The sequence below is a fragment of the Alexandromys fortis genome, unplaced genomic scaffold (genome assembly GCF_014885135.2).
Source record: "Alexandromys fortis isolate MF-2015 unplaced genomic scaffold, M_Fortis_MF-2015_v1.1 scaffold_59, whole genome shotgun sequence".
Classification (NCBI taxonomy): domain Eukaryota; kingdom Metazoa; phylum Chordata; class Mammalia; order Rodentia; family Cricetidae; genus Alexandromys; species Alexandromys fortis.
Genome location: NW_026067943.1, coordinates 4,663,796 through 4,684,436, shown reverse-complemented (window position 1 = coordinate 4,684,436; position 20,641 = coordinate 4,663,796). Strand labels below are relative to the sequence as shown.

At 47.6% G+C, this 20,641-nt stretch overlaps 1 protein-coding gene across 4 annotated transcripts in view; it reads left to right on the top strand.

Moving 5' to 3' along the window:
* The window catches only part of Tamm41 (TAM41 mitochondrial translocator assembly and maintenance homolog), a 32,946-nt gene that overhangs the window by 8,377 nt on the left and 3,928 nt on the right, over positions 1–20,641 (top strand). For 2 of the 4 annotated variants that reach the window (XM_050148600.1, XM_050148603.1), the window contains exons 4-7: positions 4,869–5,019; positions 12,151–12,296; positions 16,099–16,264; positions 17,468–17,530. In XM_050148600.1, the coding sequence (XP_050004557.1) occupies positions 4,869–5,019; positions 12,151–12,296; positions 16,099–16,264; positions 17,468–17,530 (526 nt within the window). Of the gene's footprint in view, positions 1–4,868; positions 5,020–12,150; positions 12,297–16,098; positions 16,265–17,467; positions 17,531–18,465; positions 20,503–20,641 lie in introns of those variants that run through there. The other 2 variants (XM_050148602.1, XR_007592928.1) reach the window with 2 other exon arrangements.

Sequence of the window (20,641 nt, the reverse complement as noted above, 5' to 3'; positions counted from 1 at the left end):
CATCTGCAGAATGGCGGTGACAGTCCTGCCCTGCCTGGAAACTGGAAGAAGGGTTGCACACTCAAAAGAACACAGCATTTTAGAATGCAACACACCTAGTCTCCGGTGTCTGCTTCTCATCTAACTGCATGCCCCGCACTGATGGCTGGGTCTCCATCACCTCAGGATAGTCCGTTTGTGGGTGGGTATTCCAAAGGGTTTGATTTAGTAGACACTCAGAAAATGCTGTTTCCTTCCCAGTGTTATTGGCTGTCTGTAATTTTCAAGTAAAAAGAGATTGAATCAAAATGTCTCTGTACTATACTTTTGCCTGGACTACTTTAAAGCTTTTTTTCAAGATTTATCTGTTATATAAATGGGTGTTTTGCCCTCCTGTATGTCTGTGTACCATGTGCATGCAGTGCCTATAGAGTCCAGGAGAGGGCGTCTGATCCCCTCAAACTGGGGTTATAGACCGTTGTGAGCTGCTGTGTGGGTGCTAGGAATCAAACCTGGGCACTCTGGGTGCCCTCAACTGCTGAACTGACTCTTCAGCCCTTTAAAGAAAGTTTTTTAAACTAGTCTTTAGAAACCAAAAATGCTAGCAAGGCAGTGGTGCACACCTTTAATCCAAAATTTGGGAGTCTGAGGCAGGCAGATCTCTGAGTTTGAGGCCAGCCTGGTCAACAGAGTGAGTTCAAGGAAGCCAGGACTACACACAGAAACCCAATCCCTCTTCTGGCCTCTTTGGGCACTACATGCGTGGTTCGTGTACATAAATGGACAGAAAACTTACTCATACACATTAAAATTAAATCTTTTGAATAAATCATTGAAGATGATAAGTGAGCCCCATTAACACTCCCCACCCCCACCTTGGCACCCACTTCTGTAGGAGTAAATCTGCCAGCCTCTCCCCATTAGGAGCAGCAGATAAACTTTTGACCTGTAGGTGGCAGTAAATACTTGTGATGCTTGAGCAAAGCTGATGGGTTGGTGACATCTTGTACAAGAAAATGAGCTAATGTCTCAAGAAAGAATCCGGAAATGTGTGAGCTCCTCGTCTTTTATGTTTTAAAAGGCATTGCATCGAATTATACCTTCTAGAGCTTCCGTAGTGTCTGTGTCTTGCAAATTGGAAAGGGATTTCTTACCTACCAGCAAGCTAAATGTTCAAAAGGAAGATAAAGGATTTGAAAAGAAGGACTTTTCTAGAAAGGGTTGGCTGTAAATTATCCTTCTATTACACGTTCATTGAGCAAGGTTGTGCATGCTTTTAGCCCTACTCTCAGGAGGTAGGGCAGGTGGATAGCCATACATTCCAGGACAGCCAGAAGCACATAAAACCCCATCTCAAAAATAGAAAAACAAATTAAATAAAAAATGTATTTCATACTTTCCTGTCAGCTTGCCTTATGGTTTAAAAGCTACCTATTTTTATTTCCTGAACAACTTTACGTTCTGAGTCACTTGCTGTCTATGTATGCGTTGGTGTAGATGTGTGCGTGCCTGTCTACCCATGCACAGTGCAGGGCAGGGAACCCAGAAGGTCAGCAGAGAGCTGTATCCCAAGTCCTACAACAGATGTTTTTTCAGTAAAAAATCGTGGAATTTGAGGGCTGGAGAGATGGCTCAGCCGTTAAAGGCTAGGCTCACAACCAAAAATATAAAAATTATGGAATTTGAAGTATTTAGTGGAGCTAAGCATGGTGATACAAGCTTTTAATCCCAGCTTTCAGGAGGCAGAAACAGGTGGATCTCTGATTCCAGGCCAGCCTTGTCTACCTAGCATTCTGACTAGCCAGTGAGATACTCAAAATTTTTTTAAAAAAATTTTTAAAAAAATAGCTAAAAATAACAACTTTCTTAAGAAAGAATTCATATGCATATAGTCCCATCTGTATAAAGCATACAATCGAGGGGTTTTCAGTATGTTCATACTAAGGTGGTTTTTCTCCATGTTGTAGTTTTATTGATTTACATTCTGAATCCCAGTGGCATAGGAGAGGCCTGGCCGAGGAGTCGGGAGACCTGGCTCTGCACTACTGTGAGCTGGCCTAGTTCACCTTTGAAATGCAAAGATTGAACCATTCATTTAGTGACTCAGAGGCAGCCAAGTTTCCCCTCTGTGCATGCTGAGGGGATAAAAAATAAGACCCCCATATCAGTTGTCCTAAGAGCCCCCAATCCCAGCAGGTAGACCAAGCTCCAGCCAGTCTCATGGCTCCAAGCAGTGACCACTTAGAGCAGCCACCTCCCCTGAGGTTTGGATGGGGAGGTTCTGGTGGGAGCCGAGAGTCACAGGCCTACACGGGTCTGGGTTTTTGGAGGCTGTGAGTTGTCTCCGCCTATCGCTGTGTTATACAGGAGCCCCTCGTGTGAGTCTTTTTCCTGGCTTGGGAAGCACTCACAAATCTCCCCTTTAAAAGACCCTTCAAGCATCGCCCGTCCTCCCTGCAGTTCAGATTGCTAATGCCGTCTGTGCGGTCCAGGTCGGAGCATTCCCAGTAGGTACAAACAGCTATTCACAAAATCTGAGGACTTTTTCTTTTCCCAGGCCTCTCTGGCAGGGCCCCAAGCTTTCACTGGCTTTTCACTCTGAACAACAAATAACAGAGCTGCGGAGACGAGGTCCTAGTTCACCTTTCGTTGGAGAACCAGATCCACACATTTTCCCCTTGAGTAAGGGTGCTTTCATTTTCCCTCTCTCAACCTTAAATAGCAAGCAGACTGCTCTCTGACAGGCTAGTAGAGGGCTTCTTAGAGAACAAGTGGCATTTCTTAACCAGGAAAAGATGCCCAAACTTGTGCGTTTCTTTGCATCTTTTAGCTATTCACATCCCCAAATAGCTCCTGATTTCACTGGGTTTCTGTGAAAGCCACAGAAACATACACAAAAGGGGGTTGTGGCACCGTTAAGGACCTGGTAGATGAGGGTGAGAATAGGAATGTGGTTGTCAAAAGGCCTCGGGGACAAATCAGGAGTTTCCCCACCAGTAGTGAGGTGAGGAGGTTGCCTTCCTGCATCCATGACTTCACGTGGAATGCAAGGTTATAAGGCCAGTGAGGTAGCCACTCAGACAGATGTGACTCCTGGAACCTGCATGTTGGAAGGAAAGAACCAACTCCCTTAGGTTGTCCTCTGAGAGCCACACGCGCACTGTGACATGTGAGCGTGTATGTGTGTGCGGGCACACGTGCACACACTCTCTAAATGAAAATGTTTAAAGGAAGGTTAGGGGATGAGCATGGAAGTTATTTTAGAAGCTTAAAATTGGGCCAGGGAAGCCTAGCTGAAGGTAAGGTGCTTTTCATGTGAAGACCCTGGGCTTGATCCATCGTTAGCACTGGAGAAAAATGGGGTTTTTGTTTGTTTGTTCATTTTGTTTTAACCATCTGTCGAGACAAGAAGTGCCTCTCTGAATCCATGAGGGAAACTCCGAACACTTAGAACGTGGTTGTCTAGCGTAGGCTTCACTCTGTTTCTGCTGCTGCTTCATCGCCAGCCTTTGGCTGTCCTAGACTCTTTACTTTTACTCAGTGAATGCAGTGATTCTAAACTCATCTGGAACTGAAAGGCTTAATTACGGGCCCGTCGTGTTCTCATCATGAGGGTGGAAGGGGTGATGTTGGATCAAGTGGATTTGCCTCACCTGCCGTACGTGAGGCTTGAGTGTTAGGAATACTCCAACCTCGGGTAATCTCACCACATACAAGACAGAGGGTGGAGTATTACCACAAGTTCACAACAAAACTATATCTAAAATCAGAACCGAGCACAGTGGTACATCCCTTTAATCCAGCACTCAGAGGCAGGGGCAGGAGGATCTCCAAATTTGAGGCCAGCCTGCTCCACATAGCAAGTTACAAGCCAACCAAGGTTACATGGTGAGACCCTGTCTTTAAAAAAGAAAAGAGAAGGAAGGAATGGGCATGGTTTGGCTTATTTTCAGGGTTCTCGTCACCCTGTCTAAGTAGAACATGACGATAAACTGTAGTTAATGCCAGCCCCCCCCCAAAGCCAAAACAAAAGAACAAACCCCCAAAAAGATAAAATAAGAGAAAGTTATTCTGTGTATAAGAAATCCAGAGAGGCTCCATCCGCCTGAGGCTGTGTGCAGTGTCTCCTTCCCTTTTTCCAGCAAACTTGTGGGATTGGTTGATGAGACCATTTTATTGCTGAGGATTTTGCCTGTTGCCATGGAGCTGGAAGCCACAGAGCTGGCACTGGGAAGTCCTGCTAACCATAGTGCAGACTTTAAACTGAGCACTTGGGAGTCAGGGAGCAACTCCTGCTGCATCGGAAGGAAAAGGCCCTTCAATTGAGCCAGGCAATTGTCGTACAGGGTACTGTGGGCTTGTATGATTCTCAGCCTTTGTGACAATTCTGGGTAGATTTGGGTCTGGCATGAGTCCAGAAGAGGGAGTCGGGTCCCCTGGAGCTGGAGCTACAGGCAATTGTGAGCCACCTGATGTGGGTGCTGGGAACTGAATCCTGGTCCTCTGGAAGAGCAGCAAGTGCTCACAACCACCTGTAACTCCAGTTCCAGGGCATGTGATGCCCTGTTCTAGCCTCTGCATGCACATGCTGCACATACTTTCATGCAGGCAAAACACTCATGAACATAAAAACTAATTTTAATAAGAATATTAACTTGTTTTTCTTTTTTTTTTCTTTTGTTTTTCTTGAAATCATGATCTTTTCTTTGTCACAATTTCTCTGACTTTGTCATTTGACAGGAGGTTCGGTGATTTCTTCTTAGAGTCATGATGGCTTTGTGTCTCTAGGCTTGCGTTCTTAGCTTTTCAGTGGCCCGCAGAGGGGGCAGTCAGCGTTTGAGCCACGCCCGCCCCTGCAGCGCTGCCTCTCAATGGTCTGCCTTTTCCAGGTGAAGATTGTATCGATGAATGAGAATGCGGTTCTTAGATCGGCCCTGGATAAGAACCTGAAGAGCGCGGTGACCACTGCCTGCCTCATGCTCCCGGAAAGCTTCTCCGAGGAAGACCTCTTCATAGAGATTGCTGGACTCTCCTACTCAGGTTTGTACAGTGTGTGTCCAGACCTTCCCCAGGGAGACTTCTGGAGAGTTTACGGTACTGGCTCCATCCCCAGGCAGCTGTTAATATATTTGGGGTGTGGCCCAAGCACATGTATTTCCAGCCAATTTGTGGATGACTGGTGCCCCTCCAGGGGTCCCAGTTTGAGAACCTCTGTCTCTGGTGTTCACCATACTGCCCCGCCCCACCCGCTCTTTGGAGCTATGTCCCACTACCATGTCCCCTTGAGGCCGCACATCCCAGTTTGTTTCCCAAGAGTAGGAGAGTGTCTTCATGCCGGCCGTGCTCTCTGCCTCGTGCGTGGTTTGTATGCAGGAAGCGTGGGCACAGAACCTGCTGCTTCTCACGCCATCCCCGACTTCACACACCCTTCACACTGCTCTTCACTGTGCCAGGGACGGTGTGGCAGGTCCTCGAGTCCTCTTCTTCCTGGACGTAAACTAAGGGCTTTTCTTTCTGCTCATTGATTTATTTGTGTTATTTGTCTAAATGCTCACTTAGGTTTTTTTTCAACCAGCTGTGTCTCTCAGTCTTGGCAAAGCTTCCCTGCCCCACCCCACCCCACCAAGAAGGCAAGAGGGTAGCAGAGAGAGCAGACCCCTGAGCCTCACCCTAGCTATTGAGCACAGCAAGCTTCCGTGCAAGCTTTCCTTTACAGGAACAATAGAGAGGCCCCAGCATGTGCTCCGCTCGGGTTCCATCCCAGCTCTGCGTGCATACACAGATCTTATTGACAAACTGATGCTTTCAAAAAGGGCTTTGTGGCCGGTGGATGACTCAGTGGGTAAGGGCGTCTGCCACAGAGCTTGATGATATAAGACCTACATGGTGGGAAGAGAGAACCAATTCTGGTTGAGTTGTTCCCTTGTCTCTCTCTCTTTCTACACACACACACACACACACACACTACATGAATTGAAAATGTAATTATTTATTTATTATTTTCGTGAGGGCCAAGAGTATAGCTGGAGGGAGGCAGAGTGCTTGATTCACACCGCAAGGCCTGGGTTCAATCCCCAGAACCACAAAAAGAAAAAAAGACTTGAAAATGACTCTCTTAAATAAATACCCTGTTTCCTGGTGTTTAAGGAACCCTGCCTGCACAGCAGTGGTGCGCTCATTCTCTGAAGCCCCAGCAGATAAGGTTTCCTGGAAATGCAATGCCTAGAGGGGCTCCGGAGGCCTGTCTCCAGTCCTCTTCTGAAGCCTCGTCCATCACAGCACAACTGTAATTGCAGCTGGAGAGAAAGGAAATGGGCTTGGTTCTGCCTTGGCTGCCTCTCACTTTACCTGGCAGTATCCCACCCTTCCCACCCCACCCCCACCCCCACACACCCCGTGAGCATGCAGAGGCAGAGTGGTCTGGTCGTACACCACATGCAGGGGCCTGGAGCGCTGAGTAGGAGAGCCTCTGGTTAGCACAGTTTCCTTGTCCAAACTGCTGGGAAGAAAAAGAGCCAAAGTCCTCTGTGCCTGGCTGACTGTGTCTGATGCAGGACTCCTGTCTTTGGCCCACAACATTGCAATCACTCATTTGTTCCCATAAAATCAGTGTCACCATCATGCTGGGTGGGTTCTGGGAGTAGTTATATATAAATGTTGAAACTTGACTGAATTTATCAAATTATATAGCAATTTTCATCTATCTATGGGCTTTTTTTTTTTTTTTTTTTTTTTTTTTTTTTTGCCCCTGGGAATAACAGAGAGGGCCTCCTGCATGCTGAACAACATACTCTAACACTGAACTAAACCCCGGTTCTGACTTTTTTAAAATGTGTGTGTATGTATGTATGTATGTATGTATGTATATAAGGATTTTAGTTTTTTGGGGGGGGGGTATTTTTTTTCAAGACAAAGTTTTTCTGTAGCTTTGGTGCCTGCCCTGGAACTAGCTCTTGTAGACCAGGCTGGCCTCGAACTCACAGAGATCCGCCTGCTTCTGCCTCCCGAGTGCTGGGATTAAAAGCATGTGTCTCCACTGCCCTGCAAATATAAATAAATATATATATATTGTTTTGAGACAAGGTCTCCTGTAACACCAGCTGGCCTTGAACTTGCTTTGCAGCTGAGGATGACCTTTAACTTTTGCACCACCTGCCTCTACCTCCTGGGATTACAGGTGGGTACCATCATCCCTGAACAGCCATTTTCTTCTAAAACCGGTTCAGGTTTTCTTGCTGGCCAGCGGCTCCTCTTACAAAATGCCCTCGCTCTGTTTCCTGGCTCCTGCCGGGGGCCATGATCCCTCTCACTCCTCAGAAGGGTCTTCAGGAACAGGACCCGGCTCCTCGTTTGCCAGGGACCTCGCCAACCAAAGGCCTACCTCTTTGATTTAATTGTACAACCCCCACACACACACCTACAGCTGGCTTTTCTTTTGGAAGTAAAGGATCCAGCTGTCCATGAAAACCTCACCATGGATCCCCTCGGGCAGTGTGGTGAAAGGCTCTACTTCCTCCTAGCTCTTCAGGGCTCATTTTGAGAACCCAGTGTTCTTGAGTTGCTCAGATTCTATCCTCTGGGCAAATACCCAAATCTCTCAAGATTTCAGATTGTTAGATTGTTCCAGCATTTATATTGCTCTATTTTATAGTCTTCCAAGTTGAAAGCTGTGAAATTTAATGTTTTTCAGGAAGTGGGGGGTGGGGGCAGGGGACGACCTATCTGTGGTTGCACAGGTTTCTGCCAGTACTTACTGGCAAGGGCAAGTTCTGCCAGTATTGGCAGGAATAGAAATAAGCTTGTACGTTTTATGTAAAACTGATGACCACTTTGCTGGCAACATTCATGTAAATGGCAGGTAAGGAAGGAGCAGGTAGAGAGAGCCACCTGGCCTTAAGTTGTCTGAGAAGTGACAGAAGAGTTCTCATGAATGGTGGGATCACCTTGAACTTTCTTATGTATGCTTAAAATATTAAAAGGACTAGTTTCATAAATGGAGTTTCTGGCCTGCCTTGTCCCACAGCCAATTCAGTAATAATAAAACAATTATAAACTGTTTGACCTATTAGCTCAGGCTTATTATTAACTAGCTCTTACAACTTAAATTAACCCATAATTCTTGTCTATGTTAGTCACGTGGCTTGGTACCTTTTATCAGTGAGGCATTCTGATCTGGCTTCTTCTACATCTGGCTGGTGACTTACCCTGCCTTTCCTCTTTTCTGAATTCTCTTACTCTGGTTGCCCAGCACCCCCAGCCTGGGTACAGGTCTCTCACCTGTGCCAGCACCCCCAGCATCTCCCCACTTTCTGATCAGACCTGGGCGTGGGTCTTAATTTTTTATCTTTAGCCTTCATTCCAACAACTAGGATGAGATAAAAAAAAAAAACAGCCTTTTTGTCGTGTGTGTGTGTGTGTGTGTGTGTGTGTGTGTGTGTGTGTGTGTGTGTGTGTGCTAATGGGATCTGAACCCAGGTCTCATGCCCACTCTGCAAATGCTGGACCCTTGTGTGTCTGCCAGCACAGCAGGTGCTCAGTCAGTGTCTGAGGATGGACAGAAGCCATTTTGTGGTGAGTTGGCCTGAACTGTAGAGGAGCCTGGGTCTTTGTTCCTGCTGTGCTCAGCTGTGTTGCGTTTGTCTGAAGTGTGAAGGGGAAACATGCCTGTCGGCATCCCCTCAGCGTTCCCTGCTCGTTTCTCATGTCAGCCAGGGTAATGTCTTTTCTGCAGCTGAGGAAAAACCTTCCAGAGTGGCATTTGGGCCACCTCCTGAAACACTGCTTTAGTTATTTCTGTTAAAATAAACCTGTGTCCACTTGTAGAAGAATGAAATTGGGTCCCTAAGTCACACTGTATACAAAATTAATTCAAACTGGATCTTTGACCTAAGAATTAATGTACAAGGTAAAACTCTTAAATTTGGGATTACGAAATGGTTTCTGAGATTACACCAAGAGCTGAAATAGCAAAAAAGAAAAACAAACAAAAATAATTATACCCTTAATCCCAACACTCAGGAGGCAGACGCAGGTGGGGTCCCTTAGAGTTTGAGATCAGCCTGGTCTACAGAGTGAGTTCCAGGCCAACCAAGATATATGATGAGAGTTTGTCACAAAAAAAGGAACCATATTAAGAAATTTAATGCACTGTAAATAATAGTATCATCCCAAGAGGTGAAAAGACAAATGAAATTGGACGCTGTTTCAAAAATCACGTTTTTGAAAACAGACCAGTGTCTTTAAAATTCCAGCAAAAAATAAGCCAAATTAAAAGCAGGCCAAGTCTCAGAATGGGCATGTCCTTGGGGAAGAAGTGTGAAGTTTCAGCAGGCCCATGGGTGGTCAGCCATCACCATGAGGGACCAGCAGAGCCAGGCACTGCCTTCAACCTTAAGAAGTGCAATTGAAAGGAGGCTGCCAGTTATGGGTTGTGGGGGCACATGCCAGTAGGATTTGCTGAAAGAGGCAGGAGACAGGAAGATCACAAGTTCAAGGCCAGCCTGGGCTACACAGTTTTTTTGTTGTTGTTGTTGTTTGTTTGTTTGTTTTTGGTTTTTCGAGACAGGGTTTCTCTGTGGTTTTGGAGCCTGTCCTGGAAGGCTACACAGTTTAAAAGCAGGCAGTGGTGGCATAGGCCTTTAATCCCAGCACTGAGAGGCAGAGGCGGATGGATCTCTGTGAGTTCAAGGTCAGCCTGGTTTCCAGAGCCTACAGAGCAAGGTCAGGGACAGCCAAGGCTGTTACAGAGAGAAACCCTGTCTCAAGAAAGAGAAGGGGGTAAAGGGGGCAGGAAGAAAAAGGAGGCAAGAATGAGTGCTAATGAGTGGAAACTGGCACCTTCTTGGTTGCCGATGGGAGTGTAAAATGGCACAGAGTGCACTTCTCCAGAATACTGAGTGTGTTAAAGGACCCCGAGTCTACTCCCAAGTGTGTAACTCAAGATAAATAAAAACACGCTTAGCTGAAAATTTCTCTGAATGTCACAACATGCTTCATAATGAATAGTCTAAAAGTTGAGATAACCCCCAACATCCATCGACTAAAATGGGTAGATAAAATTGGTACGTCTTCACAATAGAGTTAGCACCATAAACAGGCATTAAGGACTGACCCATGGTACGGACAACTTGTATCATGAAACATTTTGCTGAAGTTTGTGTAAGACCACAGGCAGTGGTTCCATGTGAGCCAGAAGGACTGAGAATGCAGCTCAGTAGGATAGCAGTTGCCTAGCGTGCATAAATCCTGGGTTTGTTCCTAAAGGGGGGAGGAGCCAGGAATGGAGGGGCACAAATGGAACCCCAGAAGTTGACAGGCCAAGGCAGGGGGATCATGAGTTCCAGGCTGGTCTGAGCTGGGTAGCCGGTAAGGGAAAGCTGTGGAGACAGCCAGCCTCTGCCTGAGGCTTGCTTAGGGGCGACAGGAGATGGTGGGTGGTTATTAATGGCGTGGGGTTTTTGTGGGGTGTTTGTTGTGATGGTTGCATTATGCCGAGACATATTAAAAACATTTGCTTCGTGTACCTTTAATGGATGAATTGTCTGGCGTGTGAGCTCAGAAACTTTGGAAAGTGGGCGTTTTATTTTTGCCACGGCAGATCCAGTCTGAGCTGCAGTCCTTAGACACAACCTGCACGGAAACCTGTGCATGTTGCTTGCTGCATGGAGTAGAGTCTGTGTGTCTCTGCAGGGCTCAGTGTGGCTTCTGATACTTGGTAGCACCCAAATATTCATTGTACTGAAATGACATTGGTCCTGTGGTTAGTTTAAAAAGGCAAAAGTAACCAGTAGCTGTGACTTTAGACTAAGGACTTTGTCTACCCACCGTCCTTTCCCTACCAATAGTATCTACTATGAGGCCACCGGTATACAGTCTTGGAGACTCCACCATGAAGACCCAGCCTAGTCTTGGTCACTCCAAAGGCCATGCTCAGATAGTTTTGATCCTTTTTCCTCACAGTAAAGACTACAGCCTGGTAGGGGTCACACCGCACTCTGTCTATTGCAGACAGTTTTGCATTTTTACTTTTTCCCAACAAGCCAACAGTTTACTCAAGAAAATTCCGCTATGCAGGCCATAGCCTCTTAGAATCCTTCTTCCCCCAAGAAAAGGAATTGGCAAAGGTAATATAGGTTCTGATATAATTGTCACAATGCTCTCATTAACCCCAGAAGTGACCTTTTGAGTGACAGGTTCTCTCCCATCCTACTCCCGAGGGGCCTCCTTAGCAAATGTGGCATCTGTCTGCCCCACGTGGGCTTCAGCGCATCCCTGTCATGGCACTTCACCTGGAAGCCCTACTGTTCTGTCCTGGCAGCACCAGGATGCAGCCCAGAGCCTTGTGCCAACCAGGATTATGCTCTACCCCTGAGGCGCATACCCCCACCCCACCAGCCTCTTGCGTTCACCCAGATGGTCCGTTTTACTGCCCTTCCCTCTATGGCTGCCCCATCATCCTCAGTGGCAGAGGAGTCACTTCTCGTTAGCTTCAGAAGCTGTGGCAGTGGGTATGGTGGCATGTGCCTAGAACCCCTAGCAGACCAGGAGGGTCAAGAGTTGAAGGCCAGCTCGGGGCTACATAACAAGTTCTAGGCCAGCCCGGGCTTATTTGAGGCCTTGACTCAAAAAGTCAAAAGTAAAGAAAGTAGGAGTTACTCTTTCTCCTTCAGAGTAATTTTTTTTTTTGCCCAAAATTCATCCTGTTGCAAATATTGCATCCTTCATTTCTTTCCACTTAAAATTTTTAAAGATGTGTTTTCTGTGAAGGAGTTGTTTTGCCTGCATGTGTGTCTTCTGTGTTCATGCAGTTCTCTCAGAGGCCAGAGATGGTGTCAGATCTAGGGTGCTGGGAACCTAAAGTCCACAACTGGCCACAGGCGGGGTTTCCATGTTTGCCAGCGCAAAGGATTCCTTAGTGGAAAAACAAGCTTTGATGGCCAGGCCGGTGACCCCATGTGAGAGGATCACTGGACGGCAGCTGATATACAGGACTCTGACTTCAGACGCTCTTTTCCCCCAAACTCTCAAATTCCTTGTGTACCGTGATGGCCATTTTTCAAAAGAAGGTGTTCTGCTGAGGGATCCTGCCATGATGTCCAGTGAGCCCCAGTCGTTCGTGGATCAGGACGGGAATTCTTCTTGAAGATTGACTTTTCTGGTTCTTTTGACTAGGTGACTTTCGCATGGTGATTGGCGAGGAAAAAGCAAAAGTCTTGAACATCGTGAAGCCCAACGTAGCCCATTTCCGAGAGCTCTATGGGAACATTTTACAGGAGGACCCCCAGGTGGTGTACAAAATGCAGCAGGGCCGACTAGAGGTGAGCTGTGCGCCCTGACGCCTACACGACCAGAGGAAGAGCTGGGATTCCTTCATTCGTTCATTGTTTACTGATGTTTCCTGGGATGGTAGTGACTGAACCTGTGCCTCACACATCCTAGACAAGTAGTCTGCCACTGAACCACATCCAGCCTTTTTGGGACTTCTTGGGACTTCTTGAGGCAGGGTCTTTCCAAGTCGCTCTGGGTGGTTTTGAACTCACTCCACCATCGGGAAGCCTTGAACCTGGCAATCTTCTACCTTAGCCCCCCAAGAAGCCAGAGTTACAGGCCAGTTCATGAGGCTGGTGGCAAGAACTATCTTTTTTTCCTGTTACTGATTTGTTTACACTAACGAAAGGAACGTGTCCATTGATATTTTCATGCATGTCCGTCCTTAGACTTGTTCTCTTCACATCTCAACCCTCTGAGTGCCCTGGCCACTCTGGCCTCTTCTCTTTTGTCACTCGGTCAGTCACCATTCTGCTTTTGATTGAATGCAATACATTACCCTCCCTACTTCCTCTTCCTGACGATGCCCTCTTGTCTAATGAGGCTGCCTTATTTCCCTTATGTCCAGCCCTGTCCATTTTCCTACAGTTACCATGGTTTCATTTTTCTTTACAGTTCCATTGTATATCTGTGCCACGTTTTCTTTTCTTTTGAATTATTTTGGACAGTCGGTGGTAGCCCATGCTGTTTACTTCAACTCCCTATGTAACCAAGGATGACCCTAAGTTCCCAATTCTCCTGAGTGTCAGAATTCAGGCATGTGCCACCGTGCCCCGTTTATAGAGGGCTAGAGCTTAAACCCCAGCCCTGCACCGTACTCTCTCCATCCATTCTTCTGTGAACAACAAACCTGGTTCTGTTTCCTGGCTGTTAGGGATAGTGCTGCAATAAGACAGCTGAGCCAGAGGCTCCTGTGGCGTATTTACTTAGACCCCTTTTAGGTCACGCCCAGGAGTTAAGGTAGAGCCAGGTCTTTTGAGAGCTGTGTATGAATTCATTAGACCATTTGTCACTATTCTGTCACCATGTTGCTTACCAGGTGACATTAATGCCATTTAATTGACTGGGCTGGCAAGATGGCTCCGAGAGTAAAGATCTCTTCCAAGCCTAACTCCACCAGTTATCTCTGGCCCCTGCATACCCAACGTGGCATGTTTGCCCATACCCATAAATAAAGAAATGTAATTTTTTTAAAAGAAAAAGAAGGGAGGGACATTCTGCCTTTGGTGTTGTAGACAGATGTAACATACAGAATATCCAGGTTTCTGGCTTCCTTCAAATGTCTCATCAGGAGGGTTGTAAACATGAGTCCATCCCTGAGGCAAACCCCAAGGTATAACTTGTTTCTTTGAAAGTAATTGTGAACTGATTCTTATCCTTCTTCCAGCAGGAATGGAGAACAGTCCATTGGTCCCTGTCAGTCACAGCCATGACTCTCCTGAGCGCCCCTCAGATAACACCACAGCTGGTGCTGAGAGCCCTCAGGATTTCTGTTTGCTCGGGTTTTCAATCATGCGCTGTAACCCACTAGGATTCATTTAGTTCTTGTAAAGGCCAGACTTCCTGGGGACCTGACAGAGGCCATCAACACTTTTTCTTTCCTGGGGCCTTCTAGAGAGATGGCACTGTTAGGGTGGTGGGGGTGGGGTAGGAAAGAGACCAGCTTAATAGTCGAGAATCTGGGGGCCAGCAGATTTCCGATCAGTAGAGCAGACTAAGTGGGCTGGAGACCCAGGGAAGAGTTGGCGCCGCAGCCTTGAGTCTAGAGGCAGACTACCTGCTTCAAGGGACCTTGGGCATTTCTCTTGTAGCCTTCAGCTGACAGAGGAGCCTGCCCTACTATGATGGGGAGTGATCAGCAGTATTTATACTCACCTGATCTAAATGTTAATTGAATCTTAAAAATGCCTTCTCTTTAACATCCTGGGTGGTGTTTGACCAAGTAGCCGAGCACTGTAAATTAATCAAGGAACACAAAATGGCCACCATACCCCACATTTTCTGTGTGTACAGACAGCACCCGTCTCTCCTTCCAGAAGTGTGATTTTACTTTTTCTCACTGCTCTGGCCAGGGGGAAAGAGTGGCAGCTCTGACGTCCCTCCGTGGAGTTTGCTCATGGCACTCCTAGTGCCAATCTCGGATCAGGTGCTTCTGCACCTGAGGGCTCCGGCTCTGAGGCTGCTGGGAGCTGAAGGGCCTCAGGGTTCTTCCAACTCAGGGAATACGCCAGGTCTTTACCTCCGACCAACCTACACACACAGCAAGTCAGATGAATGCCTTCATCTTTTTTTTTAAATTTATTTATTATGTATGCAATAGTCTATCTGTATGTATGTCTACAGGCCAGAAGAGGGCACCAGACCTCATTACAGATGGTTGTGAGCCACCATGTGGTTACTGGGAATTGAACTCAGAACCTTTGGAAGAGCAGGCAATGCTCTTAACCACTGAGCCATCTCTCCAGCCCCGGCCTTCATCTTTTTTGTTTGATGCTATTGTTTGGGACAGGGTCTCACTGGGTCCTAGCTGGCCTGGAACTCACTGTAGCTGGCCTGGAACTCACTGTGTAGACCAGGATGGCCATGTGAGTGTGGCCCCCACATGACTTTGTGGAGTTGATTCTCTCCTACCTTGACATGGATCCTGGGGGTGGGGCTCAGGTCACCTGGCTGCCCCTGAAGCTGTTCTTTTCCTCGGTGCTGGAGGTGGTGCTGCTTCTGCATGGAGCAGGCAGCTGCGTTCACGTGTAGCTTTCATGTTGTTTATTTTTAATTCTATGAGACAGAATACAGTGTATTAGGGAACTGGTCTGGTCTCAGCAGTGGGGCTAACTTTTGATTCACCGGTCCCCAGGCAATACATAGTTTTATATCTGTCTTTGTCCTAGAACAGCTTAATGTATTTAGACTACATTAGAGCAGAACCAGCTGGGTGGCTCAGTCATTTGTAACAAGTCATGACAACTAAGTTAACCACTTACCTTCTGTGTTCTGGAGGGCGCAGAGGGAGGCAGGCTTTGTCATCAGTGTGTCCCTGCAGCCATTTGTGAAGTACAGCACTGGGGAGACGCGCCCAGCCCGAGCAGGGGCACGAATTCAGACCCCAGGGTCTCGTACTCACCACCCCTCACAGCATTCAGAGTGAGGAGGAAACGCTGAGCCCTGCGTTTGATCTGGACTTGTTAGCTGCAGCCCACCTCCCGTAGCTGCTGATTTAAGACAAGTCAAACATGATAAACTTCAAGTCAGAAACTGATCCTTCCTCCAAAGAGGTTTCTCTTGGAGCTGGAGAGATGGCTTCGTGGTTAAGAGCTGTTCTCGCAGAGACCCTGGATTTAATTCCCAGTACCTCCGTGGTGGCTCAAATCTGTCTGTAACTCTGATTCTGAGGGATCTGACACCCAGTTCTGGGCTCTTCAGGAACTAGGCGCACGCGTGGTGCACAGACATATGTGCAATCAAAACACCAATGCATAAAATAAAATAATTTTTTGAAAGATGTTTAAGAGGCTTCTTTTCTCACAAAGAAGTGGGATATTCTAAAACCAGGGCTGTCCTTTTTAAAGGGACCTGTAATCCTGACCATGTAAATACTCAGTTTCTTCCACCACCCGGGGAGGGGTGGCGCTTACGTTAGAGGAAGGAAAACCTTATTTGATACAGATGTGTGCATGGGAGTCCTGTACAGCACGAGACTCTTGTTTGCGGGATTCTTAAATAGAAGCCATGTGTCTGACAGTGTCTAGACTTCAGAGCATTTGCAAAGACGTCATCTCTCTCTCTTTTTCCCAGATAGATAAAAGCCCAGAAGGACAGTTCACCCAGCTAATGACATTGCCCAGAACCTTACAGCAGCACATCAATCACATCATGGACCCTCCTGGGAGAAACAGGGATGTGGAGGAGACCTTACTGCAAGTGGCTCAAGACCCCGACTGTGCCGATGTGGTGCGGCTAGGTGTGTCCACGAGGACGGTGGTAGGCAGGGGCTGGCTGTGGGGAAAGCCGCCTCTGCCCTTCTGATGCATTCATTGTTCCTTCCTCCTAGCCTAAGGAGATCAAGAGAGAGCGTGCATCTGGGGAGAGGAAAAACATGAACAGTTGGGGGTTTGCAGGATCCTGGGCTCTAAAGCACTTCAGTGATTGAAGTGCAATTCTTTAGGTTTCAGGAACGTAACTTGTCTGAAAGATGTGTCTGTCCCTGTGGTGTGAGAAGGAAAGAGACCGATGGCATCTGCAGCTTCTCTCTGACTGGCACCAGGTTCTGTCAACCGCCCTGAGGGCTGTCAGGCTCTGTTTCTCCTAATTAGGTCCCTTCTTAATGCTCATCAGAATATTCAGATCTGGGTGGTGGGGCTGACCTGTGATTTCAGTGCTCGCCAGTAGTTCAGGACCAACCTAGGCTGTAGCAAGGTGAGGCTCTGTCTCTAAAGACAACAGAAAACTCTCACCCTTTTCTCGAGAGATCCACTTCTCCCTAGGGTAGCAAAGGACAGCAGGAAAGATGTAATTATGAAACTGAAAATGACCCATGTCTCAAACGAGTCCTTTTTCCTGCTCTCCCTCAGTAAACATTTATTGATTGGAAATGCGGTTTACAGTAGGAATTTGGAGGGCGACTCACAGCTAACCCGAGACTGGCTCCTCTGTCCCTCTCTCAGGAACCTGCACCAGGTTTCTAAGTGTGTCCACGTGCTCGCTCTTGTGTGGCCAGGACAGGCCGTCACTGGGTTGCTGCTGTCCTGAGGCGATGGAAGACTTGGACCCTGTGTCTTAGCGTATTCTCTTTATTTACTCTTACACTGGACACTTTTCCCCTAGATAAAAAAGAAACTTTTCTTTAACTCTTCTGCATCTTGGAACGCAGAACTAGAAGACACAAGCAGCTTTAAATTCCTAAGATGACCTTTGAGGATCTCCTGGCGTGCCTCTTGTTTTAAGGTGTCCCAGTTGCCCCGCAGCCTTTGCCAGGGGTCACGCAGCTGGGCCTGACCCCAGCTGGCTCCGCAGTGCCCAGCTGTTGTAACACCTCCTCAGTCACTCCTCCACTAGTTCTGTTGAATAGCTGCAAATGTCTAGTTTTAGATCCTTGAAGACTGCTGCCATGACAGCCATCTGTCTGGGCTTCTCTTGGTATCCTTTTTGTTTCTGTGTTTTGCAGGGGTCTCATCAATCGTCAGACCTTCAAGCATCAGGCAGAGCACCAAAGGCCTCTTTACTGCTGGTAAGAGCTTTGGAAATAGGCGCCTATGGTATACCTGCTGTGTACCCGCTGGCCAGAGTGGCTTCAGTGCTGGTGGTTGAATGTGCATGCACCTCCCCTGGTGACTGGTGGTTCTGGTGCAGGCCTCCCATCCCCCCTGGACACTGCAGTGCCATAGACACAGCTGTGACTGCAGTGTGACCTGGACATCTGCTGGCTCACTGTCTGAGGCGCCTCTCCTCAGTCCCGCCCGCCGACAGCTCCTGTGTGGGGTTTGCCCTCATATTTCCATAGCGAAGTCATACTGGGAAGCAGCACTGCCAAAGCTGCGGTGCAGGGAGCTCCCTCCCCAGCACCCCTCACCGACACCGTGAGGGAAGCAGTGGATTTATGTTGCCGGTCCTCTGCCCTTCTGCTTTAGGTGCCATCTCCCGTGGGTGATCTGAAGGCAGTACTTGGACCACCCAGCTATGTCCTCCTTCCTGTCAGGCGCACCCACTCGCGTCCTCCCTCCTGTCTCAGAACTGCTCTCATACTTGCAGTTTGGGCTAAGTCACTACTGAAGGTTTGACGCTCAGGGGAGGCACGTGGTATGCTCTTCCTCCTCGGCTGCCCTGCGGATCTCTGTCTGGTCCCTTTGGTCTGCGCCTTTCACTCTCTCCGTGCACAGACTCCTTTTGATGAGCAGGCTCCTGGAAAAGAATGAACTTGGAGACTGTGTTTGAAACCTTTTTTCTCTATCTTTACACATAGTTAGCATTTAGGCCAGGTAGAGAATAAAAATAATTTCCCTTCAGACTGGTCACTGGTTCTGGTGGTGCCCACCCATAATTCCAGCACCCAGGAACTCACAGTTCAAGGTCTGCATAGCAAGACCCTATCTCTGAGCAAAATAGAGAAGGGAGGGAGAAACAGAATTTTGAAATAATTACTGCAATTATTCTCTCACTTTCCAGACTACTGTTGAAGTTCAAAGCCATGCTGCTCCTTAATCCATCGTGTGTGTTCTCCATGGAAGCTTGTGGTCCTCCTCCTCCTCTGTGGCTCTGGAGGCTAGTGATGCTGTGGTCCTCCTCTGGGGCTCTGAAGGCTAGTGATGCTGTGGTCCTCCTCTGGGGCTCTGGAGGCTAGTGATGCTGTGGTCTTCCTCCTCTGGGGCTCTGGAGGCTAGTGATGCTGTGGTCCTCCTCTGGGGCTCTGGAGGCTAGTGATGCTGTGGTCTTCCTCCTCTGGGGCTCTGGAGGCTAGTGATGCTGTGGTCCTCCTCTGGGGCTCTGGAGGCTAGTGATGCATTGTTGTGATTGTTCTGATCTCTTCTCCTGGCCATTCTCAGTGGGGAAACCCAGAATAGTCTCTCATTCCCCATTTGTTTTCTCAGTTCTCTTTTTCCTCAGTGTCCTTTATCCAGATGCTGGGTTCCTAGGCCAGGGGTTGCTTTTTCTTTTGTCTCCCATGTGTTAGCCTTGTGGTCTTTTCCCTCTGCTCTCTGGGAGTTTTCTCAGCTTTAGTTGTGAGCCTGCAGGGTCTGTCTGTGTGTAGGGGGTATTGGGTGTCACATCCTATACAAGCCCTTTCCCACCGCGTTGTAGTCCTGGCCCCTGCTCCTTCGTCTTTTATCCCCAGCACTTTTGTCAAATAAAGTGGCTCTGTTGATGAGTAGGGTGTGGGAACTCTTCCTCCTCCCCCTTTCCAGCACTTGGCATCATCACCTTTGTTAGAGACCCATGTGTTAAGCGTCTGTCTTGTGCTGGCTGCTCAGCATATGAAAGTGGGCTTTGGCCATCTTGCCTCCTGAGCTGGAAAGGGAGACAAGACACTCATGTCCATGGAAATGGGACAGTGGCTCCCAAACCAAGTGATCTTTCACCCTGTACCCGCTCCTTGGATGTGAGACTGCCTGAGCTGGTGTGGCCACATGTCTTAGAGTCCCACAGCCCCGTGCATGCCCATTGGAATATTTGTTCCCAGGATATGGCATTGCCTTCCTGAGTCTGTGGAAAGATCTGGCCGGGTTTCAGCAGCACTAAACACTAAGTCAGCTGCAGAAAAGATCTCCTACAACTCAGTGGGTAGCCTTGTATTTCTAACTAAGGTAGCCATTTATTCTGTGCTCCTGCTGGTGTGTCCTGGCAAAGCTGACATGGAGGTGCTTTTGTTTGCTCGGGTGAATCAGGCTCTCAATTTGTGCTGTGCCTGTTGCTGGCTGCTCCTTGCCGTGATCAACCTTGAGTGAGACTTACAGATTCTTGAACGGGGACTTTCTGGAAGGAACACTTAATGCTTTTAGTTGTGATAATGGTGTTATTTGGGTTTGCTTTTTTTTATATCTTGTTCCTTCAGAAAGACATGCCAAAATATTTGTGGATTAAAATAATATGATGCTTGGGATTTGCTTTATAATAAATGGTGTAAGGGAGTGGATTCTGGACTGTTTCTGAGCTGGTGTGTTGTTGAAACCCAGGAAAGATAAGTAGGGTTCTATCAGTGTTCTATATTCTATCAGTATTTGTATATTTTTATTTAAACAGGGCATTATATAACCCTGGCCAGCCTCAAACTACTATGTAGCTAAGGATGACCTCAAACTCTTGATCCTTGTGTCTCTATCTCTCGTGTACTAAGACATAGCAGGTTTGTACCACCGCACCAGGGCCTCATTCATGCTGGGCACATGTTCTCACTGAGCCACACCCAGACAGTGCATTGCTGTGTAGTACAGGTTGACCCTGCCGCCTTAGCCTCTGGATGCCGGAATTTCTGTCGATGTCAGGTTGAATATGAGTGGGGACGGGGGATTTTAGGAAAACCAAGCTGTTTTCTTTACAGGACTCCTTTGGCCAATGAGAGGCTTCACTGCTCCGTGCTTGCACACTGTGGGGCAGAACTAAACTGTCAGTTAAAACCTTGTTGACACTGTGGATCCAAACAACAGAGAAACTAAAGGATCTTGTCCAATTCTGTGCCTGATTTTAATAAAAGTGACTTCGGTTGTAGCGATGTCTTACTGAGAGACGCAGCCTCTGTGAAACTGAATAGCAGTGCTGTCGTGAGACATACCAAAATAAACCCAAAACTACTTCTTCTGTTTGAATACTGAAGATAGGACAGGAGCTGGGGGGCGGGGGGGGGGGG